The sequence below is a fragment of the Chenopodium album genome, chromosome 8, assembly GCF_948465745.1.
Source record: "Chenopodium album chromosome 8, dcCheAlbu1.1, whole genome shotgun sequence".
NCBI lineage: Eukaryota > Viridiplantae > Streptophyta > Magnoliopsida > Caryophyllales > Amaranthaceae > Chenopodium > Chenopodium album.
In genome coordinates, this window is record NC_137841.1 from 66,464,323 (window position 1) to 66,478,839 (window position 14,517).

At 32.1% G+C, this 14,517-nt stretch overlaps 1 protein-coding gene across 1 annotated transcript; it reads left to right on the forward strand.

The window, feature by feature from the left end:
- The first annotated feature begins 140 nt into the window (after positions 1–140).
- Positions 141–2,453, forward strand: LOC145555362 (uncharacterized). The gene is made up of 2 exons (XM_081617107.1): positions 141–2,136; positions 2,191–2,453. The coding sequence occupies exons 1-2, from the start codon at positions 141–143 to the stop codon at positions 2,451–2,453; spliced, it is 2,259 nt and encodes a 752-aa protein (XP_081473233.1).
- The last annotated feature ends 12,064 nt before the right edge of the window (positions 2,454–14,517 follow it).

Sequence of the window (14,517 nt, forward strand, 5' to 3'; positions counted from 1 at the left end):
TCACCCCTTTTTTAGTCTTTCTGATACATTCTAGCAATCCATTTCCTATTTCTGATAACATTTTAATAGGACATGAATAGCTAGAATGTATCAGAAAGACTAAAAAAGGGGTGAAAGGGAAGCTTGCTGTTAAAACAGATATGAGTAAAGCCTACGATAGAATTAGGTGGGATTTCTTAAAGGAAGTTCTAATTAAATTTGGGCTGCCTGATTTGATGGTTAGAACGATTATGAATTGTGTGTGTTCTGTCTCGTTATCTGTAATTATAAATGGCTCTCCTCAAGATAAGTTCCTCCCTAAATGTGGCCTTCGTCAAGGGGATCCCTTATCCCCCTACCTATTTATTCTCTGTATGGAAGCTCTGTCTGGTCTTCTTAAGATTGAGGAAGGAAGAGGTAACATTGTGGGACTAAGTGTTGCTCATAAAACCCCTAAAATAAGTCATCTTTTCTTTGCGGATGACTCAGTTTTCTTCTTACAAGGCAAAGAGAGGTATGTGCAAAAGTTAAGGGAGGTGCTTAACATCTACTGTAAGGCCTCAGGTCAAGTGATCAACCAGGAAAAATCAGTTCTCCTTTCTAGTCCTAACATGAATGATAATGAGGTAACTGGGTTTAGTGATCTGCTAGGCATTAAGAGGAGCAATAAATTTGGTGTGTATCTTGGCATACCAGCTGATTTTGGAGTAAACAAACAGCAGATCTTTGGTGGGTTAATTGACAGGGTAAGAGAAAGGCTAAATGCTTGGAATTCAATTTTCTTATCTCATGCTGGGAGACTTACCCTTATTAAGTCTGTGCTAACAAGTTTGGGTACTTATGTTTTATCTGTGTTTAAGTGCTCTATCAACATTCTTAAAAAGATTAACAGTATAGTTGCCAAGTTTTGGTGGCTAGGGAACAGGACTGGCAAGGGTGTACACTGGAAGAAATGGTACCATCTCACGCAACCCAAGGAAAAAGGGGGGTTGGGAATCTTGGATGCTAGACTCTTTAATCAAGCTCTTCTAGCTAAACAAGGGTGGCGCATTATTCATGACAATGAGTCCCTCATTAGTAAGGTGTTTTGCCCAAAATATGGGATTGATAACGGCAAGTTATTTGATTGCAGCTGGGAAAGTAGAAGTGCTGGTACTTGGGGGTGGAAGGGAGTCAAATGGGGTTTGCAGGTTCTTAAGCAAGGGTGCATGTGGTCCTTAGGTGATGGGTGCAAAGCTAGAATTCACCATCCCTGGGTTAAGGGCAAGACACCAGAGTGGAAGAACCAAAACAATATCTCAACTGACTATGTTTGCAGACTAGTGAACATGAATGGTGAATGGGATTTAGATATGTGTAGGATGTGGTTTTCTGATAACACCACGCTGCAAATCCAACAATTTCACCATCTGGAAGCAGGATATGATGATACTGTTGTTTGGAAAGGAAATAGAGCTGGGGTCTACACTGTCAAGAGTGGCTACAGGTTCCTTTTTGACTTAAAGAATTGCTCTGGGCAAGATCAATCTAAGGGTTTGGATAATAACAGATTCTGGAAACAATTCTGGAAACATGCTGGATCTCTTAAGCAAAAAACTTTTTTGTGGAAAATTATCAAAGGTGCATTGCTTGTTGGATGTGAAAGGAAAAGAAGGGGTCTAGGAGACAATCACCTATGCCAACTTTGCTTTGACAATGAATATGAGAGCAGCCAACATCTTGAAACCGTGGAGCACTTATTTAGGGACTGTCTTTTTGCTAGACATGTTTGGAAAGGCTGTAATCTGGGTATCAATGTGGATTTCCAAGACAATATTCCAATCAAAGATTGGATTCAGAATTGGCTAAGGTTGCTGGGTACCAAAGGCAAGTACATGGAAAGAAGTTTGCAAACTTTCTTTGCAGGATTTGAATGCATATGGGAGGCCAGGAATGGTGCTATATTCAAAAACTATAAGCCTAATCCTCGATCAGCTATTATGTCCATGGAAAGCAGAGTTGCTCTTAATTCTCAGAAGCAGGAGCAGGACAGTAACCAGGAGCAGGAAAGTGATTATCCTCCTGGTTTTTTTCATATCAGTTCTGATAAGAACCATCATCTTGACCTGATTGCTGGGACAGGAAAGTGCAAAACTACTACTTTGAAGATCAGCAAGTGTAAGAAGTAGGGCAAGTTTACAGGCTGGAGCTGGGTTTTGGAAAATGATGCAGGTTTGGCTAGCAAGGGCGAGGAACTGTGTGATCATGAAGATGGTGATAACTGTGTGCTTGCTGCTATTTATAAAGGGCTCAATACAGCTTTGGACGATCTTTATTGCCATGTTAAGATTTACTGTCAACATCCAAAGGTTCTCAGGTGGCTGCAGGGATTGGAAACAGGAGCTCAGAGAACCAGAATTCTGCTTAGGAAAATTTATTTGCTTATGCCTTATTTTCACTGTTTGTCTGCAGGTCTTTTGAAGCTTGGAGACTAGGTCTCTTTGTTTTAGCTGTCAAAAAAAAAAAAAAGTGTTCAACACTTGGTTTTTTTTTTTTTTTTTTTTTTTTTTTTTTTTTTTTTTTTTTTGTCAAAGTACAAGGAAAGTAGAACACTAAAACCCCATCGCGGCTGAGCAGTGGTTGTGGTCATGTGGTGGCAGCTCGGGGTGCGGCTGAATTGTCGAGCCTTTTGTTTAATTAATAATCCCCAATTTCTAGCTTACCCTTTGTTTGAGTAGTGTTAGAGATATCGGAAAATATATGTGTGATATATTTTCCGTAGATATCATTTAAGAGAATAATATATTTAATTAGGATATTTATGTTAAAGATATTATTTTGAGAATATATCTTTATGGTTTGTGGTTAGGCGTATATCTTTTAGGAAGATTGTTTCCTATCTTATGAGCTTAGGTTTTGTATAAATACTCAACCTATTGATGAATAATGATCAAATCATTCTATTATATATCTCTCTAATTTGTCATGGTTTCAGAGCCCAGGTTGTGGGTCTCTTCTAAACTGGGTATTTAATCGCTACTGGATAAGGATTTACCTCGACAGGATGTCCAGCCCCTAAGAGGATTATTGATCTGGCCTTATCCAGTTAGCTCTGAAATTCTAAGGGCACTCACAAGTGAGGGGGAGTGTTGAAACCCATTGTATCCCACTTGTGAGTATCCCACATTGAAGAAAGAGGAGAGATGGTTTCACTTTATAAGGTAGAGGGGTACCTCCTACTATTGCCAATTGGTTTTAGTATGGAAGCTCTAAAGCCTTGTTTGTGGACCAAACTCTTCTCCTCCTTGTTTGGGTTGCCCAGGCCCATTTCATATTGTTTCAAAAATTTAACATGATATCAAGTGCAGGTTAACTCTTGGGGTCATTCACAGAAATTTTCCCCCGTCGGTGGGTTTAATTTCAACCCACCGGTGGGATAAACTTTTTGCCAAATTTTTCCGCTGTGAAAGTTTTTTTTTTTTTTTTTTTAAGAGGTTGATGAGTTTATTGTTGGTGGATCAGTACCTAGTACGTAGGTCTTTGATTCTTGAAGAAGGAGATATGTTGTGGCGCATTAATCTAGGATTTTTATTATTAGTATTATTTATTTTTTTAAAAAAAACGGCTCTCTTGTGTCGTGAGACAAGATATATTTGGTTCTCCCGTGTCATGAAACAAGGTTTGTGAGTTGATTCGAGCATTATTTTGCTCTTTTGGATATGAGTGTGGTTTACTCTGAAAAACCAATAAAAGATTTGAGTGTGGTTTACTCTGAAAGACCATTAAGAGATTTGAGTGTGGTTTACTCTGAAAGACCAATAAAAGATTTGAGTGTGGTTTACTCTGAAAGACCAATAAAAGATTTGAGTGTGGTTTACTCTGGAAAAACCAATATTTGATTGGAACTCGGTTTTGCTCTGGAAAAACCAAAAATTGTTATATTTGCAGGTTCGAAAAGAATGACATTCCTGTTTGATTGACGTTCCTGTTTGATTGATCACTGATGGGTTCGAAAAGATGAACGTTTCGTTGAAAAAGAAGAACAAAAATTGAAGGAGACATCACAAGAGTGTGCATCTCGACTTCAACAAATTGAAGAATTTCCAATCGCAACGTTCGTGTTATTGCCGTTACGATTGCGGGAGGGTGTTAGAGATATCGGAAAATATATGTGTGATATATTTTCCGTAGATATCATTTAAGAGAATAATATATTTAATTAGGATATTTATGTTAAAGATATTATTTTGAGAATATATCTTTAGGGTTTGTGGTTAGGCGTATATCTTTTAGGAAGATTGTTTCCTATCTTATGAGCTTAGGTTTTATATAAATACTCAACCTATTGATGAATAATGATCAAGTCATTCTATTCTATATCTCTCTAATTTGTCAAGTAGTAAGTATTTTTGCGCATTACCCCTTTGCTGCGCATAATGTGCAATAGAGGTAGTAACAAATTATATTTAATATTATTAAGAGCAAATTTAGCCCCAAGTCTTAAGACTTGGATGTAACATCATTTTTGGTGGTCCCCATTGAAAATGATGTCATCAATTTCTTGTTAAGAATCACTAAGATTTACACAAATTTATCACTTTAGCCCTAAGACTTAAATATTTGACATATTATATGTAGAAAAGTGTAAAAAAAAAAAAGTATAATAAAAATAAAAATGAAGTGGGTGAAGTGGGTCCCAATCTCAAATCTTAAGTTGAGTCTTGAAATTTCAAGACTCAACTTAAGACTTGCTTGAGATTTTTGAAGAAAAATGGGAAAAGTCTTAAGTATAAATCTTAAGACTCAAAATGATGATGTCACCCCAAGTCTTAAGACTTGGGGCTAAACTTGCTCTAAGATGGTTAATGCATGCGCTATAGCTAGCAATATTGGGGAAGCTTTTTCACTTTGGCCCTACATTACAAAAGTTGCTAGTAGCATTAATGATGGAAAACACTTAAAAAATATTGTTAGGAAATAAATATCCATACACTATTTTTTAAGAGTTTTAAAAAAGGGTTAATTAACATTAATGGGAGCAATTATGTAAATAAACTTTTTTAGAGGGTATAATTGTTCAAACACTATTTATAAGACTAATTCTCTCAAAAAATTTAAAAGATAGGGATAGAATTTACCTTATGTTGGTAGACATTTTTTTTTTTTTGGTGCATTATGTTGGTAGACATTTTGCATTGACAATTTGACATAGTTGACATATGTGTCTAGTTTATATTAGACTCTTCACTTTTATCTAGTGAATAGTCTAATCTTGCTTTTAAACATTAGGCTATGTTCACTTTGCATTATTTTTTATGAAATGAAACTATTTTTATCGATTCTTTATTACTCCGTATAAAATATATTTCTTCTTCGAAGTTATTGATTTTTATTGAATTGATGAACTTTCGGTAAAAATAATTTCAGTTTAGAAAAACCAAGTTCATCAATTCACTAACTTTAAACATTTTGGCTATTTTTGTGCATATTAATATTAAAATATAACTAATGTTTTGGTTGAATGTTTCTAATTATATGAGTTAATGCTGATTAGATGGCTGATTGGTCTAAGTTGCCCCATGACATTCTCGGTTTGATTGCATTGGAATTGGAGTCAATTGAAGACTGTATTTATTTCTCTGCGGTATGTCATTCATGGAATTGTGCCTTTGCTATGGTCAAACTCCAATGGAGTCGTTCATATAAACCAACAACACCATGGTTGTTGCTAGGTGAGCCTAATAATAACAATAGTGATGGTAATAGGAAAATCTTAAGTATTGGCAGAAATAAGTGTTACGAATTAAGTCTCCCAGAGACTTTTGGGGCGAGATGTTGGGGTTCACCATATGGTTGGATCTTGTTGCTACACCGTGACAAGAAAATCGAATTATACAATCCAATTACGAAAGCTCAATTAAACCTCCCGTCTATGTTAAAATGCCATTTGATCCAGAAGATGAGATCTTTGAGGATATAGATGATCTTGAGTATTGGCTGAAACTTTGTGTAATGTTGATGAGTTTATTGTAATGGCAATCCATTGGAGGCATGACGATCTAGCATTTGCTCGGCCCGGAGACCAAGCATGGACCTCGATACACACTCCTTGCAGTGGATATTATCACGTAATTGATGTGTGTTTTTGGGACGGAGTATTACTCATTTTATATCAAGACGGAACACATAATTATTGTGATATGGAGAAAACTGATAAATGTAACCTTCAATCTCTTTCCTATACGGCCAAGCTTTATTTACCTATTCCCTGCGACGTGTTGAAATATGCAGTTATTGGTGGGATAGGAGAGATGTACTACCTCCGTTAAATGTTATGTGCAACTTTGGGGTATTATTTGTGAGATATAAAATATTCCAAAGTTGCACATAACATTTAACGGAGGTAGTATAAGTTGGTGTTTGATGGTCATTTGCACGTAGTCTCTCGAATGAGGATCGGAAATGAGGATCATGGGCGTCCGGGCTACCATACTTGTGGTTTTCTAGTCCACAAACTTGACGTTGATAAAAAATTGTGGGAGCAAGTTAAGGATTTGGGAGATTTTTCGTTATTTGTCGGTAATAACACATCAATTGTTGCTAATATATCAAAGGCTAATAATTGTAAACGAAATGCTATCTACTTTACTGATGATGAAGAAGATTTTTGGGAATCAAATGAATGTATCAGATTTCGTGGACATGATATGGGTGTACATGATATGGCATTTCCAAATAATTATAGAGACCCATTATATGATAAAAAGTTCTACTACGGTAACTATGACCCATTATGTGCTAGGCGTGGATATGAGAAGACATTTTCAAGATACAATAAATTTTATGAAGGTGATGATGCGCTTTGTGAGAATTCATCTCCAACTTGGTTTATACCCAAGTTTTAGATATTTTATCTTTGTAAGAATTCATCTTTTACATGGTTTATTATAATAATTATTACTCCCTCTATTTTTTTTTTTTTTAAATACATCACTTTTCTTTTATAGGTGCTTTTTTAAATACATCACTTTTATATTTGGTAACTTTATACTATATTTTATCATTTTTTTTTACTTTAAACCTCATTTAAATTATTTTATCATTTCCCTCTCATGGTTTCTATTCTCTCATTTACTTTTCTATACTCCGTAATAAATTATTCATTCATTTACAATATTATATTTTGTATTACTTTTCTAAAACTTGGTGTACAACCGAATAATGCATTAAAAAAAAAATGGAGGAAGTAATATTTTTTGTTGAGTGTTGACCATCCATAGTCCATCGTTAGATATGGGCCAACTCATCAATATACCTTGTGTCCAAATGATAAGGCTAGATGTTAGACAATGATACGAATATGAAGACCATAAAAGGCTACAAATTTTTAACTAGACTCTAGTGTATGTAGCTTTCCCTACACCCCCTTTCTATACTACGTCGTTTTATCAAGCAGCTACTTTTGCATAATTTTTTTTCCTTCCCTTCTATACCTTCCATTCAAATAAGTACTATATATAAACATTTTTATAGACTTCATTTTCTCTCTCATTTCTTTCACCAATTTCATTTTCTCTCTCCTCTTTTTCACCAATTTCATTTTCTCTCTCCTGGTTTTTTTTTGGATTTATTGTTTTTCAATTTTCTCTCTCTTCTTTCATGGAGATCAATATAAGTAATTCTTACTTTTAATGATAATTAGTCAATTGTTTTGATAATGCTTTGTTTTACAATTGTAATTGGATGATTATAATGATCTGATTTCATAGTTTTTGTTGTATTGACTTTAATTTTGATAATGCTCTGGTTTTGTTATTGTTGTTATTAGTTGATTAATAATTTAGTTTGTATTGTTCATCTAATTCGGGTTTTTTTTTTTTTTTTTGTATTTTTTATTGTTGTTTATTCCAGTTTTGTGCGTTTCGTATGAGTATATATTGTTGTTTTAATTTTGCTATTCGATTATTTTTACCAGTTTTGTGCGTCGTAAAAAAATAATCTTAGTTAAAATAATGATCACTTCTGTAACAGTAAATGTTCATTTATGTTTAATGTATTTTTTATGTATTAAAATACTTGTATATGTTTATTGTAGTTGTATTTGAATACTTATGTTGTACATGTGAATTTCAATTATTTTCATTGTTTTATAAATGCTCATATACATTTTAAGTAGTGAATATATTTTATATTTGTTTTGTTGTAATAATGTTCATTTATGTAATTATAAATGTTCATTTATATATATACTTGTGTTTATGGAATTATATGTTGTACATGTGACTTTTTTAATGATTATCACTATTTTGTAGTTTCAGAAATAATGTTCAGTTATATGACGATAGATGATCATTTATGTTTTACATTTAGTAATTCAACTGTAATTGACCAAATGCATCATTATAATTGAACATTATTGCTAATGTAATTTATTACATGTTACATTATTGCAGTGGGAAAAAAAGGATATTATTATTTTTGAAGAAGCAAGTAAGTCTGAGTTAGTGGGGAACGAAACAATTTAAAACTGCTGATGAAGTTTATGAAATGTGTTCAAATTCCAATTATATGGTCAAGCCAATAATCAAGTTGCTACTAGTGTTCAAAAGATCTAGTGCTCAAATTCCTCCCATTATCTTCCAAAAATGTAAAAATTCCTATAAATGCTCAAATGGCTCTAATATTTATAAGAATATCTTTAACCTTTTGTTATTAAGTACTATTCTTCTTATTGAATATTAATTTTTTTTAAAATCTTCTATAAGTGAATATTTTAGTATTTGTAATTGAGCATTTAGTTATTAAAAATGATCATTAAGTTTTTGTAAAGAATCATTTAGCTTTTGTGAATGATCAAAATTGATTAACATAATACTTTACATAAAATCCGCAATTTTCATATAAAATTGTAAGAATTATTCTATAAACAAATAATATCTACTCCGTGTCAAACTTTAAACGTATAAAATTAAATAGTTAATCACATAGAGTAATTCTGTTAACAAATAATATCTACGAAGTATAAGTTTTATAGCTATGGACATATATCTATCCATAAGTGAACATATTATATTATGCCTTTGCAAATCTTCTTGATGCTATATTATTATTCTTAGACTTATGGTTTTTCTTCAGTAGCATTAGTTGAGCAGTGTATTGCAATTTGCATCCCCAACCTTCTGATTTAGCCTACATGTTAATGAAAATGAATTGTTATTAAAATAAACAGTACATTAAGTGCTATATAATTGAACATTATGTGCTACAAAATTGAACACTAAATACTATAACTTGTTTATTAAATTTTACTTAAAATGTTAGCTTTAAAGGCACAAACCTAGATTTTTGACTTATTGTTCTTTTTTTGCCCAGCTTTTTAAAAAATTTCAAAGTTGAATTGATGGTTTATATATACTTCATTTATTTTATGATAAGAATGTATAAGTATAACTAAGAGTTATATTTATGAACATTTAGTTATCTATATTTGAACATACTTTTTTATTATGTATGAATGTGTGTCTTGAGTTTGTTAAAAAAAAAAAAAAAAAAAGTGTATCTTGAGTTGTACGTAGGTATATTATCTCCTTTTCACTTAAAATGGTACTTCCTCCGTTTTTCTTTTATTGCACCATAAGGACTTTTACACTATTCACTTTATCTTCTTTGACCATCTTTTGTGATTTATCCTTTAAGAAAAACATAGTCATGTGGGATCTAGTTACATTCGTCTTGAAATCTACTTTTCAAATATCAATTTTTTATAATTTTCACAAAAGTATAATTAAAGATATTAATAGCCAAAGTAATGCATTGACAAGCGTGAAACACTTTATACTGATAAATGTTCATATATTACAATCCAGCTTATGGTGCAATAAAAAAAAAGAACGGAGGAAGTATAAAAATTACAATCCAGCTTTGTTTGTTATGCATTTTATAAATGTTCATATATGTGTGTAGAAATATTCATTATATTTTAAAATCATGAACACATTAATAAATGTAAAAGCAGATATATAAACTATTAATTAACATTTAAATGAATGGTATTTCAAGTTTTGTATGCATTCATAATATTTTATACTAATCATTAGCACATATTTAAAAAAAAAATCAAATTAGAATATGTTAATGAATACATATTAACATGTAATTATAGGTAAACACGTGAATAATTTCATTATATGGAAATGAACGTATAGTGCTTTGTAATTGTTCAATTTACCTATGCATTCGAGATATTATTTTTTCAACTGCAACACTCGATGCTTGTATATCTTTTAAAAGTGTTGGATCTACAATAGGACATTTTTTCTCACTTTTTTTTTTTTTTTTCTAATTTTATGTAGAGGTGTTTCATCATCACTGTTTTCACATTATATATTTATTTATAAATAATTTTTTTGAAGAAATATTTGTAAATTTTAAAAGTTCGAGTAAATATATATTTACATTTCTGAAGAATCATTGTTTTTCTTCTCTGAAATAGATTTTTCCGAACCGAAAATTAAATTGAAACAAGTATATGTTAATATTACTAATTATTTGCCTCAAAAAAAAAATTACTAATTATTCGAAATTAAATAGTCGCTTTGAAATTGATCAATAATTAACATAAACACTTACATTGATACATTTTCAGCGATTGAACTATCAATTTGTTTCTCGGAACACAATCACAAACAAATTCTCAAAAAATTAGGGTTTGTATTTATATCTATTTATTTTTTTTGCTATAAACATGAACATTAATACTTACTCTTTTGATTTCCGCTTGTTTTTTTTTTTTTTTTTTTTTGGTGAAATTTGCTTCAATTGTTTGATTTCGTCTATGAAATCTGCCATTGTTGAAGTTTTAGAGCTTTAGATGCGAGAGAAAATGGAGAGAGAAAATGAAAAGAGATTGAGATGAAATGAAAGTTTTTTTTTTTTTTTTTTTTTTTTGTGTGTGTGTGTGTGTGTGTGTGTTAGGATAGTAGGGTGTATTGTGGCCTTTGTGGGGAGTAGTGGTACGCTGTGTTTTGTGGGGGTGTAGGGATGGTTCCCTACCATAGGGTCTAGCCATAAATAATTAATAAAAGGCAATTGCAATTTAAACACCATGGACAGCGCTAATAGGCTTATTCCATGGCCTACCCATTGAGTAGTGTATTCACTATTTCACTATCCCTTGAAAAAATACTACTACTTCACGAAATACTCTTTCCGTCTAAGATAAACAATTTGTATGTTTTTTTTCTACTTTTTTTTAACTACCTTTTTATGTATATGTACCAATTGTACGTAGTATTTGTAAAAGCACTATGTATAGTACTAAAGTACAAATTATAGTGTTTATGTTGTATGTATGAATGTTATATGTACGAATAAGGACTTGTTCTCTTCAACTTGTTTCACATGCATACTTATTACTTATTAAATTCAAATCAGATCAGACGAAAGGTGTATTCTATTCACCCGATTTTTACTTATATAAATTTACGTGAATAACTGAACTTATATGACCTTATTAGAACTTATTTTAGTTGTAATTTGAACTTAATCAACCCTTACCAAAACTTATTTTTTTTTAACTAAACTTATCTAAACTTAATTGGATTTATTAGACCTGAAATAAGTAAAAATAAGGTGAACAAATAGACCCTAAACCATAAACATCCATATCAGAACTTTTAATTATCATTTGATTGTTGTTAAATATCGATAATTGCATATTAAAAAATAATAAAAATTATATATTTGAAAAGTTCATAGTAAGACAAATCTAAAAAGATCCAATTTGATAATTTTTTCCTTTATAGATTGGTATTATAATGCGGTCAAAGTTTAGTTAAATATTAAATCATGTCAGATCAGACTAGATAATAACAATCAAATTAAATCAGATCGAACTTTATTAAAATCAAACCCTTATTGTTTTAGGTGAAAAGAACAAGTTATTATGCATGTGAACATTCTCCAAAGCCGAAAAAAACCTCTACTACAAATGGTACTCTAATGCTAATTTCATTCGAAGCTTGATCTATTGGTTAGGGTTGACTTTATGACATAAAAGTCATGTAATCAATCTTAATAGCAACTCTTTAAGGGTATCACTGCTCCTGAATGGTATGAAAGTTGAATTTGAAAAATATTGAATTATGTGAGATATGCTGATTTAGTAGGATTTTTCTTCTTACCTATTAAATAGTATAAAAGATAAATTAAAAGAATTAAAATTTATATCAATTGTTTGCTAAGGCTTGGGCAAATGTAAATGATGAGATTCTATCTCAAGAATCAATTTCCAATCGCATAATATTTACTTGTACTTAGGATATGTTTGGCAAAATTAGCGCTAGCGGGTAACTGTCAATTAGTTATTATTAATGGGTAGAGGTTGACAGTTGTGGGGAATATTTCAAATATTAACCCCTAGCTTGAACCCCACTGTGATCATATACTAAAGTACGGTGGCGTCCAAAGGGATAGAAGATAGAGCAAAAGAGTCGCCAACGAGTTTTTTAGGAACTTGTAAACCGTTCACGAGGTGAAGGTTACACCCCTTAACGATCCAAGAGATCGTCAACTCCATAAGGTCTTGAACCAAATAGGGTTCGGGGATGAAGGTACAAATCCAACCTAAAAGAGATTGAATCTGCCCTAATAATAGGCCTCTACTTTATTCAGATCGTATTCATGTGCGCTTTCTGACTAACATGCAATCAATAGGATTAACCCTAAACCTGTTTATCTATGTTGGTTGAGTTTAATGCATAAATAAATCTATTATTGGCGATCACTTGAATTATAATCAAATTAACCCTAAATAAGATTATTAATTATCTTATTAAGCGTGATTACAAGTATAGATTCCCTTTAAACATGCATAAAAGGCGTGATCAAGCAATAACAATAAATATCAAGCAACATAATAATAATAATAAATAAAATAACAATTATAATAACAATTATAATAATCATAATCATAATAATCACGAATCATGTTAAAGCATAATAATAGCAAGATCCTAAGCATGATACTAACAAGATTAATAACAAACCCTAGCATGTCACTAACAATAAAAATCAAATCTTTAACCCTAACATGATACTAACATGAATATTAGGAAAGAAAATAAAAGGCATCATAACGATCATACTTAGTATTAAAGTTACCCTAGACATGATACTAGGAATATTATAATAACAACCTAAGCATGAACTTTATATAATAACATCAATAAAAACCATTAAAATACTTACTTTGATGCCTCGTACCTCTTTCTAATAACAAAATACACACGTTAGTAGCTTCAAGGAAAATAATAAACAAAACAATTAAATTAAATAATGGAAAGAGAGATTTGGGACCAAACCCTCAGAAATTAAAACTTTTACGTCTAGGGCGAAGGCAACTTCGAACATGGCTAGGTGTTTCTAGATCTAATGAATGCGGAATTTTGATATTTGTGAGAAGGCTAGTTTAGAAAAAAGAGAGAGAAAGAGAGTAATCAAGAAAATCTTGATGGGAGTTGGTGAATGAAAACGGAGTTTTTAATACGTTATTTATAGAGAAAATCAGCCAAAATGATAAAATTAACAAAACAGAGTCTGACGCACAAAAAACAGAGCTGGCGCAAACCCTGGCTAACTGGCGCTAGGCACCAACACTAGCACCAGGCGCCAATGGTTAGCGTCAGGCGCCAGGCCTGGTTCCAGGCGCCAAAGCCTAGGGTCAGGCGCCAAGCCTAATTTTAACGCGTTTTCGAAAATCAGATAAGTTTGCCGTACTGGAGGATAAAATCATATAATTTCCTCGAAAATGTTATTTGATTTTGATTGAAACTCTGAAAAGTCAACAAAAGTCAATTTATCAATGCTAATTGGATTAAGAATGAAAAGAACCTTATAGAAGAATCTAGAAGACTAAAACCATTCCTAATTGCATTAGGAATGATAAATCATATTAGGCCCTCCCCTAGATCATTGGGCCGTATATAAAGCTTAAACCGAGCCCAGTTTAGTAAATTGGTCATAACTTTCTCAATATTCATCGGAATTGAGCTTATAATATATTGTTGGAAAGGTCTTTTCAAACCCCATCTAACTAAACCATTATTGGATCCTTATCATGGACCAACCAAATTGGATATACTATTTTCTTAAAATAATTTTTCAAAAATAGAGAGAAGAGAAAAGAATTAAAAACTATCCGCAACACTAGACTTTCCACACTTTCGCTTCATTCGATTATGATTCGACGTGAAAGGTACTCATCACTGGGTTTGGTTTGGGGGAGACACAAATGGGTGTCTACAGATAGCCTCCTTTAGCTTCCAACAGCTCTCTCAGTAGCATGACCCCTACCTTGATGGTACTTGCAGCGCACATTTGGATTCCAACTAGGCAACCTCGCTCTTCTCAAGCGGGGGATCTTGAAGAGGTCCAATAGGAGTAATGATTCCCTTGGCATGGAGTCGATCGAAAGCATCATCGTAGATAATTCCAATAGGGGTAAAATCCCTTTTTTGTTGCTTTCTAAATCCTAAGATCTCATTAAGGTCGAAAGTACCA